Source organism: Armigeres subalbatus, chromosome 3 (assembly GCF_024139115.2).
Source record: "Armigeres subalbatus isolate Guangzhou_Male chromosome 3, GZ_Asu_2, whole genome shotgun sequence".
NCBI lineage: Eukaryota > Metazoa > Arthropoda > Insecta > Diptera > Culicidae > Armigeres > Armigeres subalbatus.
Genome location: NC_085141.1, coordinates 278,354,523 through 278,380,150, shown reverse-complemented (window position 1 = coordinate 278,380,150; position 25,628 = coordinate 278,354,523). Strand labels below are relative to the sequence as shown.

The 25,628-nt window shown below is 40.4% G+C and overlaps 2 protein-coding genes and 1 pseudogene across 3 annotated transcripts in view; 1 reads left to right on the top strand and 2 right to left on the bottom strand.

The window, feature by feature from the left end:
* LOC134224575 (kin of IRRE-like protein 1) overlaps nucleotides 1–25,628 on the top strand; it is a 763,295-nt gene that overhangs the window by 124,598 nt on the left and 613,069 nt on the right. The window lies entirely within an intron of this gene.
* LOC134224574 (protein yellow-like) overlaps nucleotides 2,999–25,628 on the bottom strand; it is a 58,927-nt gene continuing 36,297 nt past the window's right edge. The window contains exons 2-3 of the mRNA XM_062703982.1: nucleotides 19,521–20,385; nucleotides 2,999–4,255 (exon numbers count right to left, since the gene is read on the bottom strand). Coding sequence (XP_062559966.1) covers nucleotides 3,201–4,255; nucleotides 19,521–20,019 — 1,554 coding nt within the window. The 5' untranslated portion in view covers nucleotides 20,020–20,385 and the 3' untranslated portion in view covers nucleotides 2,999–3,200. The remainder of the gene's footprint in view (nucleotides 4,256–19,520; nucleotides 20,386–25,628) is intronic.
* LOC134219623 (translationally-controlled tumor protein homolog) overlaps nucleotides 20,307–25,628 on the bottom strand; it is a 97,133-nt pseudogene continuing 91,811 nt past the window's right edge.

The following is a 25,628-nucleotide window of genomic DNA, read 5'->3' as shown; positions in this document are numbered from 1 at the left end:
AACTGTAATTAACAGTTCTTAATTATTTATTCTTACAAATGTAATAAATTAGCTGACTCCTCAATAAAGGCCAGTGACAAGTAAAAGTAAACAAAACAAACTCCCGAAAATCGATGATTACATCGAAGTATGCTTATTGGTCTTATTGGGGTGAGGGATCGTCACTGAGAAAATAATTTTCGCTCAGTAGTCTAAAGAAGTGCAAACTACGCAATAAGTATTTAAAAATAAATTCACCGTGACTTGGAAACACTTCTTATAAATGATTGATCCTTTCTCGCATAAAATCAAAACAAACTAGAATGCACAGCTACCTTGATGATCCTGTGCAACTGTTCACAGCATCTGTCATAATTGAATTACCCCTGAACAAGATTATAGCTAGCGTAACAAGCTGAATAAATTATGGCAGACTTCAGTAGGCTGGTCACTTAGTGCAAATGTCGAAAGAAAGAATTGCTAAAACAACAACAAAGAACCGCATACAGGCGGGCGTATTCGTGGAAGACCCCGAATACGTTAGCTACAGGCAGTGAAATCTAAACTGGGGACCCTAAACGATCGGGGAAACCGGAGGAGCATCGCCCATAACCGAAGATTATGGAGCTTTACAATACTCCAGGCACATGTAGGTGTATCGAAGCTGTAACCAACCAGTAACAAAAAAACTCACGAAATCTGGCTTTTTGAGGAAGGCTTCTGCCTGTCAGACAAAGTGATTTTCTTGATTGAATACGTGTTCAGAAACTAGGAACAGGTCCAGGAAATTAAAAATCCTATTTCATCCAGGGTAAATCGCCAAAAGTTGAACGTACATGCATACCTTATGGGTGTTCAACAATATGCAAGACGTTTGGCCGTTCAACATTTGGTGATTTCCTCTATTTATGTTTCAATTATATTCCTGCCCGGAGGGGCATGTCATCACAAGGTGAATCCGAAAGAAGTGAGGCCTTCGTGATTTTCACTCAACTGTAAGAAAAATCAATTTGGAACTGGTGGGATGCTTTTTTTAGAATCAACAGCAAGCTCTCATTCAATTTGACGGGACTGACATGACGAGTCATGGCCACGACATTAAACCATGTAATGCAAATGACATGAGTTTTCCGACATACATATGAGCATTCTTATTTAATTATCGTAATGTAAAAATGTAATAAACTTTCCAATAATTAAATGCAAATAATTCAACATTTTCTTTTTTTCATTTCGCCATTCAGTTTCGTGAAGGAAATACATTTCATATTAATCTCTCTACGCGTCATTGCGATCAATAATGGGCTTGGGTCCACACCATCATCATCTGATAAGGCAAATATGCTTGCCCATATTTTCCAATGACTTCAAAGCCATCACCAGCTGCTGACCTGTTTGGCGGAAAGTAACCTTTTGATGTGCTCGCGAAAGTTTTTGTATCTTTCCGGAAAAAAGGCAAGAATAAAATAAAAAGAACAGATAATTTTATGGGTCAATCATTGTTGCTGACCGATGAGTGCGGGAAACAAAGAAAAAAAACTTCTGTACCTTTTTTTCTGTTGGGTATCTGTTCAAGAATCCCGTCAAAAGTAGCAACGTTCGCGAATCCTGGGATCGCTTCCCTTATTCGGCTCCGGGGGCTTTTATGTTCACTTTGATGTTTATGATTTTACTGCCGTTGCCCGGAAATATCTAATCACTCATAAGGTCAATGTTATCGTTTGGGACCGTTTAACGGACAGGAATATTCGGATGTTTTCCCTATTGAAGGCCATCCTACACGGCTATTGGTTGCGTCCCCTGAGGCAGAAGCTATTTTCGGTATTTTCATTGTGTAACTCAGCGGCATTCGAAGATGATAAACTTTGTTGGGATATTTACTTTGGAAAAATAGTAGCAATCAAAATGTAGATAGGAAGTTAAAAAAATTTGAAATGTTTTTTTTGTGTTCTGGGTTCAACATCAGTACGAACAAAAAATTTCAAACAATTGTGCCATCTTTTAGAATATAGATTATTCCAACCTTAATTTGTTGATTCCTGTTTCCTATTAATAGATGCAAATATTTCTTCCATGAACGATGGCGATGAGTAATTCTTATGAAATAGGCAGATATCGATAATAATCGGTAACTCAAAGTTGACAATGCTCCATACTTATTTGCATTTCAATCAAAAACAAGATACAGTCAGGAATCTCACAGCTTTTTAGTTTCGGGTCTTTTTACAACATGATTTGTTTTGGAGAAGCTCTCTGGCAATTAGAAACTATCGTCAACGCTGGAGCAGCTGATTGATTCCAAAGATCACAAATCCACACCACGCTTTTTGCAACGACGATCGGATGATCAAATGATATTTTAGTAAACAGGATTCGGTCACGTAACGTTGTTTGGGAAATCGAGAACGTGGCGAAAAAAAAACTGTTGATGATATAATGGCTGTTTTGTTATTTTTGAATTAGAACAATTCTATCACTTATTAGCATTATGTAGCTAAGTGACGCTAACTCGGATAGATGTTGATTAACATGTCGGCACGAGGCATCCCTGGCGTCCGACACTGAAAGGAGAAAGGCTTCATCCAATCACAATGTTTATCGATTCTTACAATTAGCACTAATACAATGACTATATTTTTCAAAATAAGATGAACTGTGTCACGTGAAAAAAGAATGAATATAAAATGGCCATGTGCTTCATTTGCATTAAATTGCATAAGGCTACAGAATCCTTGCTATATTGAGTAGCTGAACAAAACAATAAAAGTTTCCACAGGGAACTTGGTATTTAAAATAATCCAAAGCGTGCCAAATATCACCTAACTATTTAAGATTCTTTAGTAAATATCCCTCGTCCTAAAAAATCTTACACACCAGAGATCGAATAAGTCTGGATATAAGTTCTAGTTTTACACAATATGCATTGCAAGATGATTTTCATAGAGCCAGAGATATCCATAAAAAATTGAATCATAATGTTTTTTCCCGAAAGTTCTTTCATCTATGAACACTAGTAAACTTTTATCGCATTTTTATTTCGGTTTTGAACTGCTTTGCATGTTACACTTTTGCATCGACTCTCGATCTTTAAAATCTATTTACATTTCGTAACATCAATTATTTACAACTTAACCTCTTACTTATACAATAATTAAGACACTTAACGTGGTAACTGAAATCAGGAAATTGCACCGTCCTTACAAACAAATTCAATCATAACTTCACACCGATAACAGCTTGGCCAGCGCCAACGCAACTACCACCGTCGCGAAACTGGCCTCCTTGACTCCAGCAGCACCTCGTCCGAAAATCGACGCCGTCTCCAAACGGCTCGACACCGGCGTCGTCGACGACACTCCATAGTGCAGCAAACTGTTATCAACCTGGCCGTCGTACTTGTACCGCACGTCGTTGTTGAACACGTTGTTCGGAGTGCTGACGTAGCTCAAGGCGTCCGTCTTGGCCCGCAAAATACGGAAGTTGGTTTCATCCGCCCGCAGTTTTCCGGCGACAAAGTTGTGCAGCCGATTGACCACCACGTACAGGTAGCCCTCGTGATCGAAGCCCATTCCGTCCACCCACTGAATGTGGGTGCGATCCCTAGCGATGACGACCTGGTTCTTGGGCGTGAACGGTTTGTACGAGTCCCAGCGAGCGATCGAGTGCTCGCCCAACAGACCGTAGTACAGCTCTCCCTGATTATCCATAATCATCCCGTCGGTTTGCGAGCTCTTGCGCCCGTAGTCGGTCACTGCTTCCAGAATGTCCCGCGGGGTGGCCTTCGCCACGTACTCCGGATCACGCAGCAAAGTGGCCGGCAGCGAGTACAGATGGTAGCTGGACAGTGGACTGTAGTAAACGTTCCTCTCGTAGTTCTGGTTTGCCAAAAGCGGATCAACATGCGGATCGAGGTCATTCTGCACGTTCGGGTTGTAGTACGGTCCCAGAGCGATGGCATCGATGTGAATCGAGAACGTCAGTTCGGTTCCGTTCACAGCAAATTGGACCGCATTTTGCGCGGCCCGCATCGAATTGTTTTCGCGAACCTTCCACGCCTGATGCAGTCGGCGTGAGAAAACGACAATTCCCGGATCGGAACCACTGTTGTCGGTGATGTACGCGAACCCTCCGAAGGCATCGTCGATGACGATTTTGTTCAGGTAGTTGTTGCCGGTCGGGACCACCTGTTGGGGGAATTCGTAGCGAAGAACAATCGATCCGTTGCGTTTGAGGTCCAGAAGCAGCAATTTGGGTGGGCAGGTCACGTGGTTGTTGCCTGAAAAGGGTAAGATAATATCAAAAAATTAGATGAGTGGTTGGTAATAATTAACGTGTGAAATAAATGGAATTCCGATACGGTTTCAGAATGCAAATTAATGATCGTGAGAAGGTTTTTCTCACGAGAGTAAATAACATGTATTGTGAATAATTAATCTGTATCCGGCACTTTGTCGATTAAACATGACTGTAATACTGTGTGAACCCATCATTGCGATTTGAATAAACTGAGGTTGATGCACGCCTCGTATCACAGAATGTATCATGGGTATTATTATTGTATAGCCCCACCTATAGGAAATAGCTAGCCCCCTCAGAAAATTTATCACTTTGCATAAGGTTCATTCCATACCAAGTGACCGAACAACTTGTAATCGACTTTCACCGATTTTTATCAAATTTCGTGGATTTCTTTATCTATCAATTATATGTAAAAACGAATTTATTTGATGATTGGACAACCCCTCGGCAAATGCGAGCACCCCCCCCGTTTTTGAGGATTTGTAAAAACATATTTTTGAACGACTCATATCTCGGACAGTTTCAAAGCTACAAATAACTTTTTATGCATTTTGAAGAGAATTCTTCAAACTTTTTGAGAAAAATATCGATTTTCAGTATAAGTGTTGCCATCTGTATTGTTTTTCGTTTTAAGAATAAAATTGTAATTTTCTGCCAATGAGTATATTTCTATTTGAAAAATAACACCAGCATCGTGTACTCCTGTACTGCACAACATTTTGCATAAAAAACACTCGAAACCCCAAGGTATTACGAGCCGTTCTCGAGTTACGGAGTTCTGAATGTTATATGATTCATATGGAACTTATCAATCACAAAAGATTATGTTACGTACCTAATCTTTACTTTTTTTTGCTAGAGTGTTTTTATGGAATTACCAAGAATTCAAAGCTATTGTTTTCTTAGAATAAATTGTAAAACATGTTACTTTGAATAGAAAATAATTTACTTGGAAACGTAGTCACTTTGGAAGGAACAGCTTTTCTGTATTGTTGTGAAGCGTACTATTTTATAAATCATTAATTAATTTCAAAAGCCATCGGCTCATATGCCGTTAAGCGTTACGGAGCCGAAATCTTTTTTTACTTTTTTATTGCTACAAAATAACGTTAGATTAAGTGAACCGAAAGACTCGTGTTTTATTCTAGATTGATGTATACAGTATCACAGTAGGAAAGGAAAGGGAACGAAGAATACTAAATTTATGACGATGATGAAAACATTGATGAAGTTCTTGTTTCATTTGTGTGACGGGACATAGAAATGAAACAAGAACTTCATCAACGTTAAACAAACATTTTCTTAAAAACAGCAAAAGAAAGACATACGAGAGGCAATTATGACAGAAAAAACGATATGATTATCTAAAAAAAAAACTGATTAATTTACCTTTCGGGGATGGTGCATTTCTCGTGCATTTTGAAAATAGTATTTTGACCATAACTTTCGAGCCCATAGTCCGAACCAGTCAAATTTATATACGAAACAATGGGACAGGATTTCCCGTAAAATGCAACATGTTGCGAGCAAATCGGTTATGGGCAAGTGCCTAAAAGTGGATGAAACTTGCGCGCACACACAGACATCACCACAATTTATCGAGCTGAGTCGATTGGTATACAACACTATGGGTCCATGGGCCTTCTATAAAAAGTTTATTTTGGAGCGAACATATAGCCTTTCGGTATGCTTAGTGTACGAGAAAGGGAAAAATAAAGTAGCTCATAATGGAGTAGACTTTCACTATATTATTGTGGAAAAATAGTGTATGAAAAAGGCAATTCATTATGTAAACGATACTTGTAGTTACAGAAGGAGAGGGTAAGTGATTTGCGACTATTTGTGACAAGTGGGAGGTAAGAGGGTTGAAAATGGAAAAAAAGTTGGATGCAATTTTTAAACGAATTTTGTAATTATACACAAGGCAGAAGAAAACTTTAATGTCAATACTAGTCGACCAGAAGAGAATTATCCACGAAAAGCTTTTATCTTACTACCACGAGGATCAAACCCACACTTCACAGCACGTAAATGTGATTTGATGACAGCCATGAGCTCTCAGTCACTCATCAAGGAATAGAAAATTGTGAACTGTGTATGTTACTTTAAACTGTTTATACTATAAGAAAATTATTTTGAGCTTTTTAGTGGAATGTTTTCACCTGTCATAAGACGAGTTTAAACAATCCCATTGAATTCCACCACTTAATTGTATCCTGACAGATACGTATTTCGACCTCAACAGTAAGGCCGTCTTCAGTGTCTTGTACTTGACTCGTACTTAAGTCGAGTCAAGTACAAGACACTGAAGACGGCCTTACTGTTGAGGTCGAAATACGTATCTGTCAGGATACAATTAAGTGGTGGAATTCAATGGGATTGTTTAAACTCGTCTTATGACAGGTGTTTATACTAACTCAGTTAACGCTCGGACGTCGTTAGGATAAGACGCCGCAAACTGTCATCGTGAATACTATCGAAGACTTATATCTCGTGTACAAATAATCGCTCATTAAAGGATTCTGCTGCAAAGGAAGAAAATTGAAGCCACCAGGAAGAATACTTTGAAAATTGTGTTTGGTTCATCAGCACAAGCTCCGAAACACCTGGACGCTGGCAAGCTGGGAATACCGCCAGAAAGTGTGCACTCAGTTTACAAAGATGAAAACGATCATGCCTTTTACATCAAGTTTCTTGATGAAAACGAGTTCAATTGTTTTGGAACTGGTTTAGAAGAGCAATACGTGTTCGAATATGAGGATGGTACTAAGATATCAGTGCGAATCGACATAGCCAGTAAGCTGTTTCGGTACGTCATAATTTTTAACCTGCCACCTGAGATCGAGGACAAGGAGATAGCTACAGTGTTGAGTCAATTTGGAAGCATCAGGCAACATGTAAGAGAAAGATATCCGGCAGATTTTGGCTACCACGTGTTCAGCGGAGTCAGAGGTGTCCACATGGAGATCGCTAAGGAGTTACCTGCAAACATGTACATTGGCCACTTCAAGGTTCGCATTTTCTATGAAGTCTTGAGAAATCGATGTTTTTACTGCAGAAATGATGGGCACCTCAAATCAAACTGTCCAAAGTTGGCCAGTATAAAGTCAACTCAAAATGGCGGGCAATACAGCAATACTGGCTAATGCTGCAATCGGGAGAAGTGCGACTGCGACGTCGTCTACCCTTTAGCGAAAATGACGTCAATACCTGTACCAGCAAGATCTAATTCAACAACGAAGAAAACAGCTGTAAGAACCTGTCATAAGACGAGTTTAAACAATCCCATTGAATTCCACCACTTAATTGTATCCTGACAGATACGTATTTCGACCTCAACAGTAAGGCCGTCGTCAGTGTCTTGTACTTGACTCGACTTAAGTCGAGATACAATTAAGTGGTGGAATTCAATGGGATTGTTTAAACTCGTCTTATGACAGGTGAAAACATTCCACTAAAAAGCTCAAAATAATTTTCTTATCAGCTGTAAGAAGTAAATCAGGGGAAGCTACAACCGTGTCGGCGTCGGCTGGTCAATGCAATAGTGAGATAGTGGCCAATGAAGTGGGAGAGAATGGATCATCTGAAGAGCGAACAGAAGCTGTAGTGCAAATGAATGCTACAGATAGGGTGAGTGATAGCCGCAATGCATTGAAAAGACCACCGGCCTCAACTTCGGATAATGACTCTTCTGGGTCGGAGGAGATAAAACAGCAGAAAGAGAAATGCAAACCTAAAAATAAATTGTAAGTGTTGGCTGTAGTGAGCAGATATTAGAAATCAAACTGTTTAAAATGTTTTGGAAGGAAAAGTTATAGTGATCATTATTCTTAACATGCATGTGAATGCAAAATAACATTCATATTGAATTTCAATATTAAATGATTTTCAATTTCAACTTTGCCCATAGTGCCTGTATTATTCCATGGACTTATATGATACATAATGTAAATACATAATCAACTTAAGTCGACAATGCGCAGTATATTCAATGATTTGCATGTGCCAGAGAAGAACAAAAAAAAACAAAGCTGCTTAGTTGAGCAAAATGAGACAGAGCAATCGATGAATGCATATTGCTAAGAGCATCCAAATGTGAAAGAGCGTTAAATAAAGACGATTGAGAGCATGACAGAGAGCGGCGTATATTTGACTTGGGTTGTATTGTATTTCGAAGGCATTGAGGACGCTCAGTTTATTGACGATTTTTCACGCGGATAGACGTGTTCGGTCAGTGTTCGGCAACATCGAAGTTTGGATACGACATGGCGAAGTCGGTAGGTATGAAGATCTTTGGATCGAGAATAATGAATAAAAGAATATTCTATTTACGTATGCATTCCCGTATACTGATGAATATGAAATGTGCGGACGGGTGGGTTCCGGCACGATTATTAACGCAGGACGAGTGGGTTCCTTGCGTGTGACAAAAAAATGTACATGTATCTGTCGGACGAGTGGGTTCCGATACGAAAATTAAATAGCAGGACGAGTGGGTTCCTTGAACATGAAGAAAATAAGAATGTACAAAAAATGTGCGGACGAGTGGGTTCCGGCACAATTATCAACGCAGGACGAGTGGGTTCCTTGCGTGTGGAAAAAAAAAATAATGAAAAATTGTACATGAAACGGTCGGACGAGTGGGTACCGATACAAAAATTAAATAGCAGGACGAGTGGGTTCCTTGCACAAGAAATAAAGTATATACAAAAAATGTACGGACGAGTGGGTTCCAGTACAATTATTAACGCAGGACGAGTAGGTTCCTTGCGTGCGGGTTTATGTGTGTAAGTAATTAATTGAAGTACGAATACATGGTCTGACGATAAATAAATAAACGAATACATGGTCCAACAGAAAAAAAACGTTATGACTCCTTCCATACTGATGCTATATAGACGGGTTGTGTGTTGATGAAAGTTCTTTTGAGTATGTTCATAGTTTGAAAAGCGTTATTCTATAAAAAAGCGATAGTTGGGAGTGGCCTCGATTGGAGAATGGGGTAAAATACTGATATTGATCAAATTGAAATCAGACTTCAACTTTCATACAAAACTTACAATTTTGTATGACAGTTCGAAAACGAATGCTAGTTTTGAAGGTAGATGCATAGATATAATTGTAGATTGGTAGATGAGCACGGGCTTGTTTTGTTTACGATTAACGAATTAATTAATTGCAATCGGAAAAAAAGTTCGACAAAAATTCATTTGGATTTGATGAAATGTGAGTAATTTTTAACATATTGATACAAAACTGACTATGGTACTTTACAAAAAATGTATTTTTTTAAACAAATAATTTAAATTTGAACTAAAACAGGAATTGGATACGTTGAGGTATAATAAATGTGTTAATAATTGGAATGAATTGTTAAAGATTAACGTGAATAGCAATGTATTTTAATAAATTTGTAATGAAAAAGAATTAGATCTGGATTGGACTTCTCAATACAAGTTGAGTTGAATTAAAATTAAGTTTAAATCGATTAACTCTGGTTTGAAATTTATTTGGATTTATTGGGGTGCAGATTCGATTTAAATTGGATTTTATATAATTTTATGCTCCTAGAATTTTAATAATATTGGAAATGCGTATTGGATTTGAATTTGATTTGAATGATAAATAAAAATTGATTTCAAATTGGATTAGGATCGTTTTGCTTTGAGGGTATTGAAAATTGGATTTTGATCTATTTTTATATTATTGGAGTTGGACTGAAATTTGATTAACGTTTGTTTGGTTTTAGAAGCAAATTGTTTCTACTTTACTTGAATTTGGTTTGAAACATATTAGGATTCTATTGGATTTGAATTTGGTTTTATTTTAATTGGGTTCATTTTGAATATTGAAAATATATAAAAATATCAATATAAATTCAGATGTAATATTAAAGTTGGAATAACTTCGAATTAATATTTTGATTGGGTTTGGATTGTATTGCATTACTTGAGTGGAAGAAACTAGAATTGAATTAGGTTTTGTATAAATTATTGGACTTATTTGTATCAGATTTAAATTGTAGTTGAATGGTAAGGTTTTAATGTATTTATAGTGGATTTAAATCGAATTCAGATTGTTCTTCAATTAGATATGAATTTGATTTTATTTATACTGGGGCATTTTGAATTTGGATGAATGTATGTAGAATTTGAATTAACTTTGGTTGGATTGTATTTATGTTGGACTGGACATTAATTGGATTGGATTTGGATTTAAATTTAATTTAGATTGAATTGGATTGATTGGAATTAGACTTCGATTTGGATTGATTTTAGATTGGATTGGATTAAATTTTAACAGCATTAAAATTGATTAGATTGGACACATTTTGACTTGGTTTGTTGTTAAATTTGAATTTTGGGTTTGTTTTGAATTAGTTTCGTTCAGGATTGGATTTTGATTCAGATTGGATTATGATTGGCGTTCGAAAAGATTTGGGTTGGACGATTAAAACCAGATTGTGTTTAATTAGAATAATATTATATTTTGATCGATGTTGGATTTGGTAGAATTCTGAATGAATTTGAATTGTTTTGGTTTTGGTATGAAATTAGATAGGATTTTAAATATAATCTTATATTGGACTTGGTTTGAATGAAATTTTATTTTGAATTCAAATTAAACTTCGATTACATTGAAGATTATATTTGTTAACGTATAAATTTGGAACGGTTTCAAATTGAATGTGGTTTGCATTGATGTTGAATTGAGTTTATATTATATGTATTACAAACACTATTATTGGACTAAAACAAAATTAAGACTTTAATTCGATCCCATTTAAACTGGATTTAGAGTGTATTTGAATTTGATAAAAATCGAATCGGACTTTCTGATATTTTTCGGGTCGAATTCAGGTTGAAATTAAATTGGGCTAAGATTGAATTTTAATTGGAATAATTTGAACTTGGATGAAATTTGAATTCTACTTGTTGAGATTGAAATTGGAATTGTATTGGGCTTAAAACGGCATACATTGTGTTTAGATTGATTTCTTTCGGTTAGATTATGTTCCCTAACTAGATGGGGTTCAAATTTGGATTGGTGCATTTGATTTCAATAGAACCTGATAAAATATTGATTAGTTTTAAATTAGATTAGGAAAGTTTTGCTTGTAGATGGATTGGAGAGGACTAGGATAGAGTTTGAATTTTTATTTATATTGGACGTGAATTAATTAATGTGAAAACTGCATTTATGTTAATTTTGGATTGAATCTAAATCGAGTTTAACTTGGTTTTGATTTCTGTTAGATCAAATTTAGTTTTAAATTTTAATTTTAATAATTTGGACGTTGGATGTTGATTTGAATTTAAATCTGACTTTAAAAAGTTAAAGTTTTATCAAAAGAATGCACAGATAATTGTTTCGCATTGTTTCGAAGTTGTCACTTGTATTTTTCATGTTTCTGTCAATCACGGTTTGATCTATTTTCTTGCTGTAAATGATTTTGGGATGAATTTGGTAGAAGTTTAAATTGGATTTTGGCTTTTATTTCGATTGGCTTAGGATAGAGTTTGGAATGGATTTAAATTGAATTTGGATTGAAGTAGTCTATCTTGGAACTGAATTTTGTATTGATTGCAATAAGATAAGTTTGGATTAAGCATGGACAAGATTTTGATACTGATTTTAGAATGTTTTGTAATAGATTAGGAATGTATCTAGCTTCATTTCAATTTGGATTAGAATTAAATTTGGACTATGATTTGGTTTGATGAACCAGTGGATTTAGACTGTACTTTAGATTTGATTTTTAATTTAAATTGGATTTGGACTGGATTAATTTAGATCGATCAGGTTGGTCTTGAATTTTCGTTTCAAACCAGATTTTATTTGTATTGAATTAATCTGTTCAAAATACAAATTGGATTGAATTATTGTTGATTTTGATTTTTTTCATTATAAATATTTGGTATTTAATGTAAACTTGGAGTTTGTGTTTGGATTGCCTAGAATTGAATTAGAATCATTTTAATTGAATGTGTAATAAAGTTTGCAGATTCTAGTGAACATCGTTCTAATTCGGATTGGATTCGGATTCATTTGGTACTGAATTTATACGAGATGTTTTTTTTGCATTTTACCGATTTTTTTTAAGATGTTAGTTTCGACTTGAATTTGGAGTTTTCATATATTTTTTAAAATTGTCATAGAGTAGAGAAAGGGGCGAATGTAGTGAGCAGATATTAGAAATCAAACTGTTTAAAATGTTTTGGAAGGAAAAGTTATAGCGATCATTATTCTTAACATGAATGTGAATGCAAAATAACATTCATATTGAATTTCAATATTAAATGATTTTCAATTTCAACTTTGCCCATAGTGCCTGTATTATTCCATGGACTTATATGATACATAATGTAAATACATAATCAACTTAAGTCGACAATGCGCAGTATATTCAATGATTTGCATGTGCCAGAGAAGAACAAAAAAAACAAAGCTGCTTAGTTGAGCAAAATGAGACAGAGCAATCGATGAATGCATATTGCTAAGAGCATCCAAATGTGAAAGAGCGTTAAATAAAGACGATTGAGAGCATGACAGAGAGCGGCGTATATTTGACTTGGGTTGTATTGTATTTCGAAGGCATTGAGGACGCTCAGTTTATTGACGATTTTTCACGCGGATAGACGTGTTCGGTCAGTGTTCGGCAACATCAAAGTTTGGATACGACATTGGCGTCCAGCGAAACAGAGAGTCCTATCGATGCCATTAGTGTTCGGGTAGGTAGATCGAGAAATAGATCGCGTGGTGAGCGTCAAGGTTCATCACAGTGATGTATCGTGCAAACTCAAACTTCGGACGCTTAAGCACTTTCTGATATAAAATCATCCTGTTTACTGACATTTTAAGTCACACCGTTTAAATCACCATTGCAATCACTAAGTATAGTATTCATCTTTGAGCTACGTATTTAATATGTGCAAGATATTACGAAGAATGTTTGTAATTTATGAAAATGTCCGGCTTCTGTTTGATTCAAACCTCGGACACTAGCGGGGTTGGATTCATATTTCGGACATAAAGATTCAAACTTCGGACACCTGATTACACAATAACAGGAAGAATAATTGGAAATAATTCGAACTGCTCAGCTCAGACTGTCTTTTAATCATTTTGTCGCATTGTTTTAACATGCCTTATTAGAATGTAACTATACTAAAACAAGCTAAAACTATTAGTCATCCAAATGCAGCTTGACGAAACATTTCGATGAAATATTTCAGAAATTTTCCCATACGAATTGAAGCGTCCGAAGTTTGAGTGTGTCCGAAATTCGATTTTCCACGGTAGTATAGGATCAGAAAGGATCAGATAGTTCAAGTTCATGTTTTACAAATCCAATGACGTTGATTAGACGGATTGCCACTGTTTATTTAAATACTATCAGATGCACTGTTAAAAAAAACTTGTTAAGAGATTTTATCTGGAATAGTGACTTAGATGTAGAATTTCTCCAAGAAGTTGCCTTTGAAAATTTTTCATTTATTTTTCAGTCAATCGTAAACAGTAGCAAGGATGGGAAAGGAACAGCAGTCCTGTTGCGTAATAACATAGAATATTCAAATTGTCTTTTAAACGAGAATGGGAGAATTACATCAGTTTGTATTGACAATAGGGTGGCTCAAATTAGTATGGGAAAAACTTTTTACAATTTTTTTGATGGGCCGCCCTCTAATTCGGTTCTATTTGTTGCCCTGCTGCTCTGGACAAAATTTTAGCCAAATCGGTCAACGTTTGGGCGGTGCTAAACTCGTTGGAAGTTTATATGGAAAAATGTATGCAGAAACATCCAAAAACTGTAAATTGCAGTTGGACGGCACAACTTACGAAGAAGAACTATGATACTCATTCAGATTATGAAGAATTTAATACAGACTGTTATGCAGAAAACCGCGAGAAGATTAGAGTTTGCCCGGCTTAGTTATTAGCACTTAAAACAAAAGTTTTCCAAAATACCGGATGTTAACAACTACGAGAATGTTTTAAAATATGTTAAAAACACCTTGAGCAACAATGATTAGCAAACACTGATAAATCCCATAAAGATTGCTATAAGCAATGCTTCGAAAAAATGTGCCCCTGGACTAGATGGTTTGTGTTATGAATTATATTCCGTCCACTTTGATTTATTGAAGGATGATTTGACAAATTTATACAATTTGTATTTAATCAGTGGACATTATCCACCAGCATCATTTTCGGCCGGAGTAATTACTTTAATTCCAAAAAAGGTGATCCTTACGATTTAAACAATCGGAGACCTATAAGTATGCTCAACTCGGATTATAAACTTTTTACCAAAATTCTATGGAATCGATTGCAACCGTTGATGGAAAAGTTAGTGGGTAATAACCAGTCTGCAGGCACCGCAAAACAATCTTGCGTAGAAAACTTAAGGCAATTGCGTAATATTTTAATCAAAGGTACCTAATTCATCTAAGTACTTTAAAGATCTAATTTTAAGCTTCGATTTAGAGAAGGCGTTCGATCGCGTAGACTATGATTTTTTATGGGCAGTATTAGAAAAATTTCGATTCCCGGTTCAGATAATCGATTGCTTGAAGAAACTTTATATCAATGCAAATTCAAAAGTTTAGTTCAATGGCTTTTTAACTTCTAGCTTTGCAATTCGCAGCTCAGTGCGGCAAGGATGTCCTTTAAGTATGGCTTTATTCGTTCTATACATTGAACCTTTGACCGTGTATTCGGCACCGTAGCTCTGCAGGAGGTTTGTTGGAAGGGATCAATGGCGCAAAGGATTCGTGCCGCGAGCCGAAATGTGCCGGGATAAGGATGGGAGCATATTGACGGACGAACGTGTGGAGATCGAAAGGTGGAAGTAGCACTACGAGGAACATTTGAATGGCACTGAGAGTGCAGGCAGTGAAAGTCAAGGCAGCGAAGGAGATGACCACGTCAATTCAGCGGACGATGGAAGCCAACCAGCCCCCACCTTGAGGGAAGTTAAGGATGCCATCCAACAGCTGAAGACCATTAAAGCAGCTGGTAAGGATGGTATCGGAGCTGAGCTCATCAAGATGGGCCCCTTAATGCCGCCTACAAAGTGATATCCCAGATCATCTTCCGTCGTCTGTCAACATTAGTGAACGAGTTCGTGGGAAGTTATCAAGCCGGCTTCGTTGACGGCCGCTCGACAACGGACCAGATCTTTACTGTACGGCAAATCCTTCAAAAATGCCGTGAATACCAGGTCCCAACGCACCATCTGTTCGTTGATTTCAAGGCGGCATACGACAGTATAGACCGCGTAGAGCTATGGAAAATTATGGACGAGAACAGCTTCCCTGGGAAGCCTACCAGACTGATCAAAGCAACGGTGGATGGTGTGCAAAACTGTGTGAAGATTTCGGGCGAACACTCCAGTTCGTTCGAATCGCGCCGGGGACTAAAGACAAGGTGATGGACTTTCGTGCCTGTTGTTCAACATAGCGCTAGAAGGTGTCATGCGGAGAGCCGGGTGTAACAGCCGGGGTACGATTTTCAACAGATCCAGTCAATTTATTTGCTTCGCGGATGACATGGACATTGTCGGCCGAACATTTGCAAAGGTGGCAGAACTGTACACCCGCCTGAAACGTTAAGCAACAAAAGTTGGACTGGTGGTGAATGCGTCAAAGACAAAGTACATGCTTGTGGGCGAAACCGAGCGCAACAGGGCCCGCCTGGGTAGCAGTGTTACGATAGACGGGGATACCTTCGAGGTGGTCGAGGAATTCGTCTACCTTGGATCCTTGCTAACGGCTGATAACAATGTTAGTCGTGAAATACGAAGGCGCATCATCTGTGGAAGTCGGGCTCCAGAAGAAACTGCGGTCAAAAAAGATTCGCCACCGCACCAAATGTGTTATGTACAAGACGCTGATAAGACCGGTAGTCCGGTAGACCGGAGGACTTGCAAGCACTCGGAGTATTCAAGAGACGGGTGCTTAGGACCATCTTTGGCGGCGTGCAAGAAGATGGTGTGTGGTGGCGAAGAATGAACCACGATCTCGCCCAGCTCTACGGCGAACCCAGTATCCAGAAGGTAGCTAAAGCCGGAAGAGTACGATGGGCAGGGCATGTTGCAAGAACGCCGGACAGCAACTCTGCAAAGATGGTGTTCGCTTCCGATCCGGCAAGTACGAGACGGCGTGGACAGCGAGCAAGGTGGGCAGACCAGGTCGACTTGGCGAGCGTGGGACGCATTCGAGGATGGAGATATGCGGCCTCGAGCCGTGTATTGTGGCGACAAATTGTTGATTCAGTGTTATCTGTTTAGATGTAAACGGAATAAATGAAAAGAATGCTTTCTCGGCCAAAGTACCTGTGCCGCCGAACGACATTATTTGCCATATGGCTATTTCACCCAAATAGTTTTCGTTCAGACGAGTTTGAGTCTAATGATTTGTTTGGCCGTACAACTTTAGGCTTTGATTTCAAAGTGAAATTCTTCGGATTTCAATATAGGAACAAATATCCTAGGACTTCCGGATTTTGTGGGCAGGATTTGCTTCCCAAACCCTTACAATAATCCCTTTAAGGTTCTCGAAAGCCTTCCTTCGAGTGGCCTTGGAAGGCTTGGAAGGGTACTTTCAAGATGCTCAAGAGTCTTCTTGTTTTCTGAAAGGCTTGGAACCGTATTTCCAAGAGGCTAAGAACCCTTCTTTTAAGTTGCTCGGAAGCCGCCTTTCAAGAGTCCAGGAAGCCTCCCTCCACGAGGCTCGGAATTTTTTTTCAAGACGCTTGGAAACATACTTTCAAAACGCCCTTTTAAATGGCTCGGAAGCCGCCTTTCAAGAAGCTCGGAGGCTTTCCTTCTAGGAGCTTGGCAGCCTCCAACAGCCAAAACAGTCCTGTAGGAAGTATGACGCAGCTAAACCAGTCCCCTTTTTCTTTCTACGACTATTTTTTGTTGTTTTTAGAGATACTTGTGTCAGCCACTCTACCGCACTTACGCACGAATTTACATGAAACGACTCAGCAATCAGCTGCAGTTAAAAATCCGTTGATCATAGTTTTCTAAATTTGTTTGTAACAGCGGAACAAATATTACCGTTCTCACTCAAATCCTGAACATGATTCATATTGGTGTCAAAAGTATCAACTAGGCATAAATCCTACAAAAACTTCCATTATCCCTTTCACCAAACGGAGAAAGGTACAACTGAAACCCCTTTTCTTGAATCAAACACAATTAGTTTATTCAAGTGAAGTAAAATATCTAGGTGTCATACTCGACGCAAAGCTTAATTGGAACTCTCATCTCCAATCAGTTGTGCAGAAAGGTCTCAATACACTTTGGGTTTGTTCAAAACCCTTGGTAAAAGATGGGGCCTAAAACCAAGTATGATCATGTGGATATATAAAACCATTGTCCGTCCCAGGACAACTTACGCTTCCCTTGTCTGGTGGCCTAAAACTAATGAGGCTGCTGCAAGGGCTAAGCTCAACAAAATCCAACGCACCGCTTGCATAGCCATCACTGGTGCAGTTCGTAGTACACCCACTTTGGCCCTAGACGCAATGCTTCACCTGCCCCGGTTAGATCAATTCATAAAGCTGGAAGCGGAAAAAAGTGCTCTAAGGTTAAAGAGAACAAAAACACTGCTGTCGGGAGACCTTACGGGTCACCTCAGCATATTAAATGAATTTGCCATAAATCCCGCAATAGGAATTTGTAGTGACTCCCGCCAGGAGTGGGAAGGAGGTGGACCCAGCGTTCCAACAGGCTCTATAAATTTCTTCACAGATGGTTCGAAAATGAATAATCTGACAGGATCCGGAATCTATGGCCCTACAACAAAAATTTCTGTCCACTTAGGACAGTGGCCCACAGTATTTCAGGCGGAAATATATGCAATATTAGAATGCGTGTTATTATGCCTGAGGAGAAAGTATAGATTTGCAAAAATATGTATTTTCTCTGACAGCCAAGCGGCACTTAAGTCGCTTAATAACTACACTTGTAACTCAAAGCTAGTGTGGGAATGCATTCTGGCTTTGAAAAACTTATCCATACGCAATCGAGTCTACCTATATTGGATCCCAGGACATACGGGTCTAGAGGGAAACGAGATTGCTGATGAGCTAGCCAGGAATGGATCTAATGAAAGGTTCATTGGCCCTGAGCCCTTCTGCGGGATCTCAGACTGCTCAAAATGGAACTGAAGAAATATATGGTCAGTCAAATCACATCAAACTGGAATGCACTTCCCCATACGAGCCAATCCAAAAGGCTCGTAACGATTAACCCAAGAAAACCCAACAACTATTAGGTCTCAACAAAGGGATCTCAACATCTACACCGGTCTAATAACTGGACACTGCCCCTGCAGATACCATCTACAAAGATCGGAGCAATCCAAACCTCAAATTGCCGCTTCTGTGACGAGGAGAGAGAAACATCAGAACACATCCTCTGCTATTGCAGTGCACTCACCCAACGTAGGTTCAAAGTTCTCAGCAAGCCCTTTTTAGGGCCTGCTGACATATGGATCTTATCCCCCAAGGACGTGGTTGGCTTCATAAAGCTAGTCTCGCCAGAATGGGGGAGTCACATACTGTAACTCAGGATCTCTATTCATCAATAATAGATGGTCTTGAGTTCAGTCGATACCAAGGTATCTCAGTGACAAACATGTTACTGAGATAACTTGCGTATTTCACAGTAAAAGGGTATATCACAATAGTCCTAAAATCTGGACGCAGTGATCTTCACCCGACAAACGAGGAAAAAAAAAATGGCTCATATTCCAAACACTGGCGTTTTAGCGCCCTAAAACTAAAACCTTTATTAGTTTTCCGCACTGCACATCAAGATTACAAACGAATTCGAGCTCCTGTGGAGAAAATTACACGAATCAAATAAAAAAGGGCATTTCATATCGAATGTACGGAATTTGAGTCAAAACGGTATCTACGTCAAAAAGCCGCCTGAATCATTGTGTATTGTGTGTGAAGATATGCCATATCATGGAAAAAAGCTTTATAATTTACATATGTAGAACATTCTTATCCGGAAAACATCATCATTAACAACTTATCAGCACTCGAGTTCCATCCCTCTCCGTTTTACGGAAAAATCGTTTAGGAATGTGAATATTATCGATTGCACACTAACTAATCGGCTGCATTCCAAAAAGCATCCATTCCATTATTGTCTGAATAGTGAATACACCAAATGGCGCAACGGAGCTCCTCCAACCATTTAACCTATTCGGAAAACTCACCTCGTTGCAGCGTTTCCGTCCGGCCGGAGTCCACCACCCACATAATGCCATACTTGTCGATGGCGACGCCCTGGACGAACTGCAGCGCCGAGCAGTTTCCTCGTTCGTTCATGGCCCACGAAGGGAACGGCACTATTTCCGGATCCGTGCGTCCATTGTTCTCCGGGCGGACGAAGTAGCCGAGAGTGGCCGGCACGCCGGGCAGCATCCGAGGCACCGACACGTACAACCGATTGGCGTACGGCTTAACGTCCGAAATCAGTACGTTTTTGGGAATGTAGTCTCCATGATAGAGCGCGCGAGCCCGATCCTCCTCACTGTGGTAAGCAAAGTCCAACACATTCCACTCGTACACCACTCGAAACTGGCGGTCTGCCTGAGTTGTTGGTGTTCCCGGCGTCGGCGGGAACAAAATCGGGTCCGGATTCTGGCCCGAAACTGCCAGAACAAGCAACCCCAAGAATTGCGCAATCAACGCTTCCTTCGCAAAATTCGCCATGGTTTTCTCGCCCTTCAAGCACACAATGAACCGATTCCTAATCGTCGGAACAAAAATCACTCTTCTCGGTACTGCCAACAATTAACATAACGTGACTAATAAATGAAGTATCGTCAGATGTCTTTTCCCCACCAACCGCTCTTCTCGGAGTAGATTTCGCTTCGAGCTGGGTGCACAAAAACAGTTTGAGGGTTTCGCAGCCTCAGCAGCGAGCCAACTGCGGATTCGCCGGGAGCTTCCACCTCGACTACACACAAGTCGTCGTCGCAATCGAGAGACGGTTGCTTTCAATTATCAGCTGTCAGATGATGATGATGATACGGGATAAGTACGGTAACGGCACGGATTCGTGGAGGGGATCCCACTCTGCAATAAGATACAAACGAAAAGAAAACGTGTTAATTCAATTATTGCGAACTCATTTCGGTGCCGCCTCTTCGGTTGATGAGACGCTTTCTGAGAAGGTTTAGATACTCGTGAAATTGATCCGGGCTTAACCTTGTAATGACTGCTATTAATCAGGGCCGATTCGAATAGGGTCTGTGCGCTTTCCATGTAAGGGCAACAGGTTTAGTATTTCCTCAAACAACGAAGAAACATTTTCAAATTTGCAGGAAAACCGCTTAACTATGAAGGACGCCGAATTTCAACAAATTCAAGCAACAATTCTGACATCCCTTGCAGGGTTAACAAAACAATAAACGTAAAAGAATAAGAATCATGCATAAAATCTAATAACTTCAACACCTGTTCTGTTGGAACGAAAGTAATGGAATTAAATGAAACGCCTTTTTTCCCGCCATTCCCTTTGTCATTTAATCAGTTTGCAGGACCCGTTAATTAATCAGCGTACTAATTAAGTGATTTCCGTTTTTCTCCTTCGCAGGTAAATGGACCGTTGTGTTTGGAACGTTCGTTAATAAATTAACTGCCGCTTCTTATCCGGACCGAGACGCTACTGGCAGTTAATGGGTGAAGAGAAAAAAAGTGAACCATCAATCTTATTTTGGACGCAAAAATGGTCGGGCACTAAAAATATTGGCATAAGTATTCGACCGAACGGAGACTGTTCTTACTGTTTGTTTGCAGCAAACTTTCACCCACTTACTTTTACTTTCCACCCGAAGGTGTTAATTGATTGCGATTTGTTATTATGCTTCAATGCGTTTTTTCGCTTGGGGTAGTTAAAATGTGATTCACGGTAGGCCCGGATAATGTTTCGAGACAAAGAGCATTAGTACTGACTCGATGATTTTTAATAATTTATGACAATTATTGAATGGACGGATTTGCATCTGTTATTGGTAGGTGAGTTTTAGGGCCAATTTTGATCCGAATTTTAGCGTGCTGTGATACCGTAATCGGAAACAGTGACGTATTTTCCGCCATTTTCAAAAAATGGTGTTCACGGGTAGTACTCATCGAGCTCTTTAACAGAAAAATGGAAAACATGTAGGTTGTAATTTGGCGCAAACGTCACTTTTCCGCATTACGGCAGTGTGACTCCCAGAAGTTCTCACACCTCATCTTAAACTACTTTCTGAAGCAGCCAGACAAGAACTACGTCAGGTGAAAGTTCACCTCTTCAATGTTATCTTTTCACCCACGACAACAGGTTTCCAAAAACTTCCCTTCTCCGCACTGGGAATCATATGGGAATGCAATAATGACAGAGCTGGTTGCGAGTCACTTTTTAGAGTCTAGTCACTATTTGTCTCCATAAGTCACTAAAGTCACTATTTTTCTAAAAATAGTGACTTTAGTCGTTTTTTTGCACCGCCGATTGTAAAAATAATAATAATAAAAATTATTCGTGCCATTTCATTTGGTTGTGTTATTATCAACCAAATCAAGTGTACTTTAATCTGGTATCATTATGTAACATTTGAAAATATGGATCAAAAATGCTCCAAGTGTATCGTGCCGCCATGTTGCTTCCTTTTAATGCCAACTATGATCTTCTTCGTAAATGCATTAAAATGCGAAGTACTGACCTTGAGTACAAAGTATAGAACTGAGAAGCGCTGGAACAAATTCTTTTGTTTTGCTTTTCGGTACGAAAGGCTATAGGACTACTCCAAAAAACAACTTTTGATAGAAGGCCCGGAGACCCATACTGTTATATACCGATCGACTCAGTTTGATGAATCGAGATGATGTCTGTATGTACTTATGTATGTGTGTGTATGTGTGTGTGTATGTTTGTATTTTGTAGACACACTTTTTGGAACTTAGCATTACCCGATTTACTCGCAACAAGTTGCATTCGACGGGGAATGTGGTCCCATTGTTTGCTATTGAAAATTGGCCCGATCGGACATTGCATTTCGGAATTATTGAAAAATCATTGTTTTTTTCCCAAGGGTCCCCCCTTACATGACAATGACGACACGTCAGGGAGAATAATGAGCGATAATAGTGACAGAAAGTACATGAAAATAGTTTATGATTGTTAAATCCGCCTTGGTATTCTTCCAATAATAGTCTCGAAAAATAAATTGAGAAGTAAGATATGTCAAAAGATATTCTGGCACGCACCGGTCAGACCAGATGGCGTTGTGACCGTGCGTAAAAACAGAAAAAAAGTTACTTGATGACAGGCTTTTTTACAAAAAATCAAAAAGTGGCACGGGCTCATTTTTGCTAACAGGGGTGTTCACTTAGTAAAATTTCACTTTACTTAAGACCAATTTCTTCACCTCCGCTTAATTGCTAAGGTGATTCAAAAAATCGATTTTGCTTCAAAACGCTCTTTCGATTCTGGATCATGTCCTGAATATCCTCTGAAAATTTAAATGGATCCGGGGTAGGAGCCGTGATATTTATAACAAAACATATTTAAAACGAAAAATTTCATAAAAATATCAGGTTTAGCTACGAAACCAGCAGACAAAAACGACTGAAATTTATTTTTCATTTTGCTCTCATTTCGTCACCCAAGTAGCACGCGCAAAATCTTTCAAAAAGCACCTTGTTTCTATCCAATTTCATTAAAGGCATTGGAAAAACATCAAAGCACGAAAAAGTTGCATTAAGATGTCGAAAACGTTCGAATTGTAATCAATGTTTCAATAACATTGCAATGCAGTACGCGTTTAGCATTTGGAAACAAACTACCAAAGAATCAACCTATCAATCACAAGATCCATAAATGGAATCCAGCTTGTATTCTTATTTTTTTTAACTGTTGTATTTTGCAACATTATTGCAATTTTACTTTCTTTCAAGAGGCTCGGAAGCCTCCTTTCAAGAGGCTCGGAAGCCTCCTTTCAAGAGGCTCGGAAGCCTCCTTTCAAGAGGCTCGGAAGCGTCCTTTAAAAAGGCTCGAAAGCCTCCTCTCAAAAGGCTCAGAAGCCTTCTTTCAAGAGGCTCGGAAGCCTTCTTTCAAGAGGCTCGGAAGCCTCCTATCAAGAGGCTCGGAAGCCTTCTTTGAAGAGGCTCGGAAGCCTCCTTTCAAGAGGTTCGAAAGCCTCCTTCCAAGAGGCTCGGAAACCTCCTTTCAAGAGGCTCGGAAGCCTCCTTCCAAGAGGCTCGGAAGCCTCCTTCCAAGAGGCTCGGAAGCCTCCTTAAAAGAGGCTCAAGCCTCCTTCCAAGAGGCTCAAGACTTCTTCCAAGAGGCTCAGGCCTCCTTCCAAGAGGCTCAGGCCTCCTTCAAGAGGCTCAGGCCTCCTTCCAAGAGGCTCGGAAGCCTCCTTCCAAGAGGCTCAGAAGCCTCCTTCAAGAGGCTCAGAGCCTCCTTCCAAGAGGCTCAGGCCTCCTTCCAAGAGGCTCGAGCCTCCTTCCAAGAGGCTCAGAAGCCTCCTTCCAAGAGGCTCAGAAGCCTCCTTCCAAGAGGCTCAGCCTCCTTCCAAGAGGCTCAGGCCTCCTTCCAAGAGGCTCAGAGCCTCCTTCCAAGAGGCTCAGGCCTCCTTCCAAGAGGCTCAGAAGCCTCCTTCCAAGAGGCTCAAGCCTCCTTCCAAGAGGCTCAGGCCTCCTTCCAAGAGGCTCAGAAGCCTCCTTCCAAGAGGCTCAGAAGCCTCCTTCCAAGAGGCTCAGAGCCTCCTTCAAGAGGCTCAGGCCTCCTTCCAAGAGGCTCAAGCCTCCTTCCAAGAGGCTGGAAGCCTCCTTCCAAGAGGCTCAGGCCTCCTTCCAAGAGGCTCAGGCCTCCTTCCAAGAGGCTCAGAAGCCTCCTTCCAAGAGGCTCAGAAGCCTCCTTCAAGAGGCTCAAAGCCTCCTTCCAAGAGGCTCAGAGCCTCCTTCCAAGAGGCTCAGAGCCTCCTTCCAAGAGGCTCAGGCCTCCTTCCAAGAGGCTCAGAAGCCTCCTTCCAAGAGGCTCAAGCCTCCTTCCAAGAGGCTCAAGCCTCCTTCCAAGAGGCTCGAGCCTCCTTCCAAGAGGCTCAGGCCTCCTTCCAAGAGGCTCAGAAGCCTCCTTCCAAGAGGCTCAGAGCCTCCTTCCAAGAGGCTCAAGCCTCCTTCAAGAGGCTCAGAAGCCTCCTTCCAAGAGGCTCAGGCCTCCTTCAAGAGGCTCAGAGCCTCCTTCCAAGAGGCTCAGAGCCTCCTTCCAGAGGCTCAGAAGCCTCCTTCCAAGAGGCTCAGGCCTCCTTCCAAGAGGCTCAGGCCTCCCTTCCAAGAGGCCTCAAAGCCTCCTTCCAAGAGGCTCAGAAGCCTCCTTCCAAGAGGCTCAGAAGCCTCCTTCCAAGAGGCTCAGAAGCCTCCTTCCAAGAGGCTCAGAGCCTCCTTCCAAGAGGCTCAGAGCCTCCTTCCAAGAGGCTCAAGCCTCCTTTCAAGAGGCTCAGAGCCTCCTTTCAAGAGGCTCAGAGCCTCCTTTCAACAGGCTCAGAAGCCTCCTTTCAACAGGCTCAGAAGCCTCCTTTCAAGAGGCTCCAGGAAGCCTCCTTTCAAGAGGCCCAGAAGCCTCCTTTCAGGAGGCACAGAAGCCTTCTTTCAAGAGGCTCAAGCCTCCTATCAAGAGGCTCAGAAGCCTTCTTTGAAGAGGCTCAGGCCTCCTTTCAAGAGGTCTGAAAGCCTCCTTCCGAGAGGCTCCTTTCAAGAGGCTCAGAACCCTCCCTTCAAGAGGCTCAGAGCCTTCTTTCAAGAGGCTCAGAAGCCTTCTTTCAAGAGGCTCAGGCCTCCTATCAAGAGGCTCAGAAGCCTTCTTTGAAGAGGCTCAGAAGCCTCCTTTCAAGAGGTTCAAGCCTCCTTCCAAGAGGCTCAGGAAACCTCCTTTCAAGAGGCTCAGAAGCCTCCTTCCAAGAGGCTCAGAAGCCTCCTTCCAAGAGGCTCAGAAGCCTCCTTCAAGAGGCTCAGAAGCCTCCTTCCAAGAGGCTCAAGCCTCCTTCCAAGAGGCTCAGAAGCCTCCTTCCAAGAGGCTTGGAAGCCTCCTTCCAAGAGGCTCCAAGCCTCCTTCCAAGAGGCCTCAGGCCTCCTTCCAAGAGGCTCAGAAGCCTCCTTCCAAGAGGCTCAGAAGCCTCCTTCCAAGAGGCTCAGAGCCTCCTTCAAGAGGCTCAGGCCTCCTTTCAAGAGGCTCAGAAGCCTCCTTCAAGAGGCTCAGAAGCCTCCTTTCAAGAGGCTCAGGCCTCCTTTCAAGAGCTCAGGCCTCCTTTCAAGAGGCTCAGAAGCCTCCTTTCAAG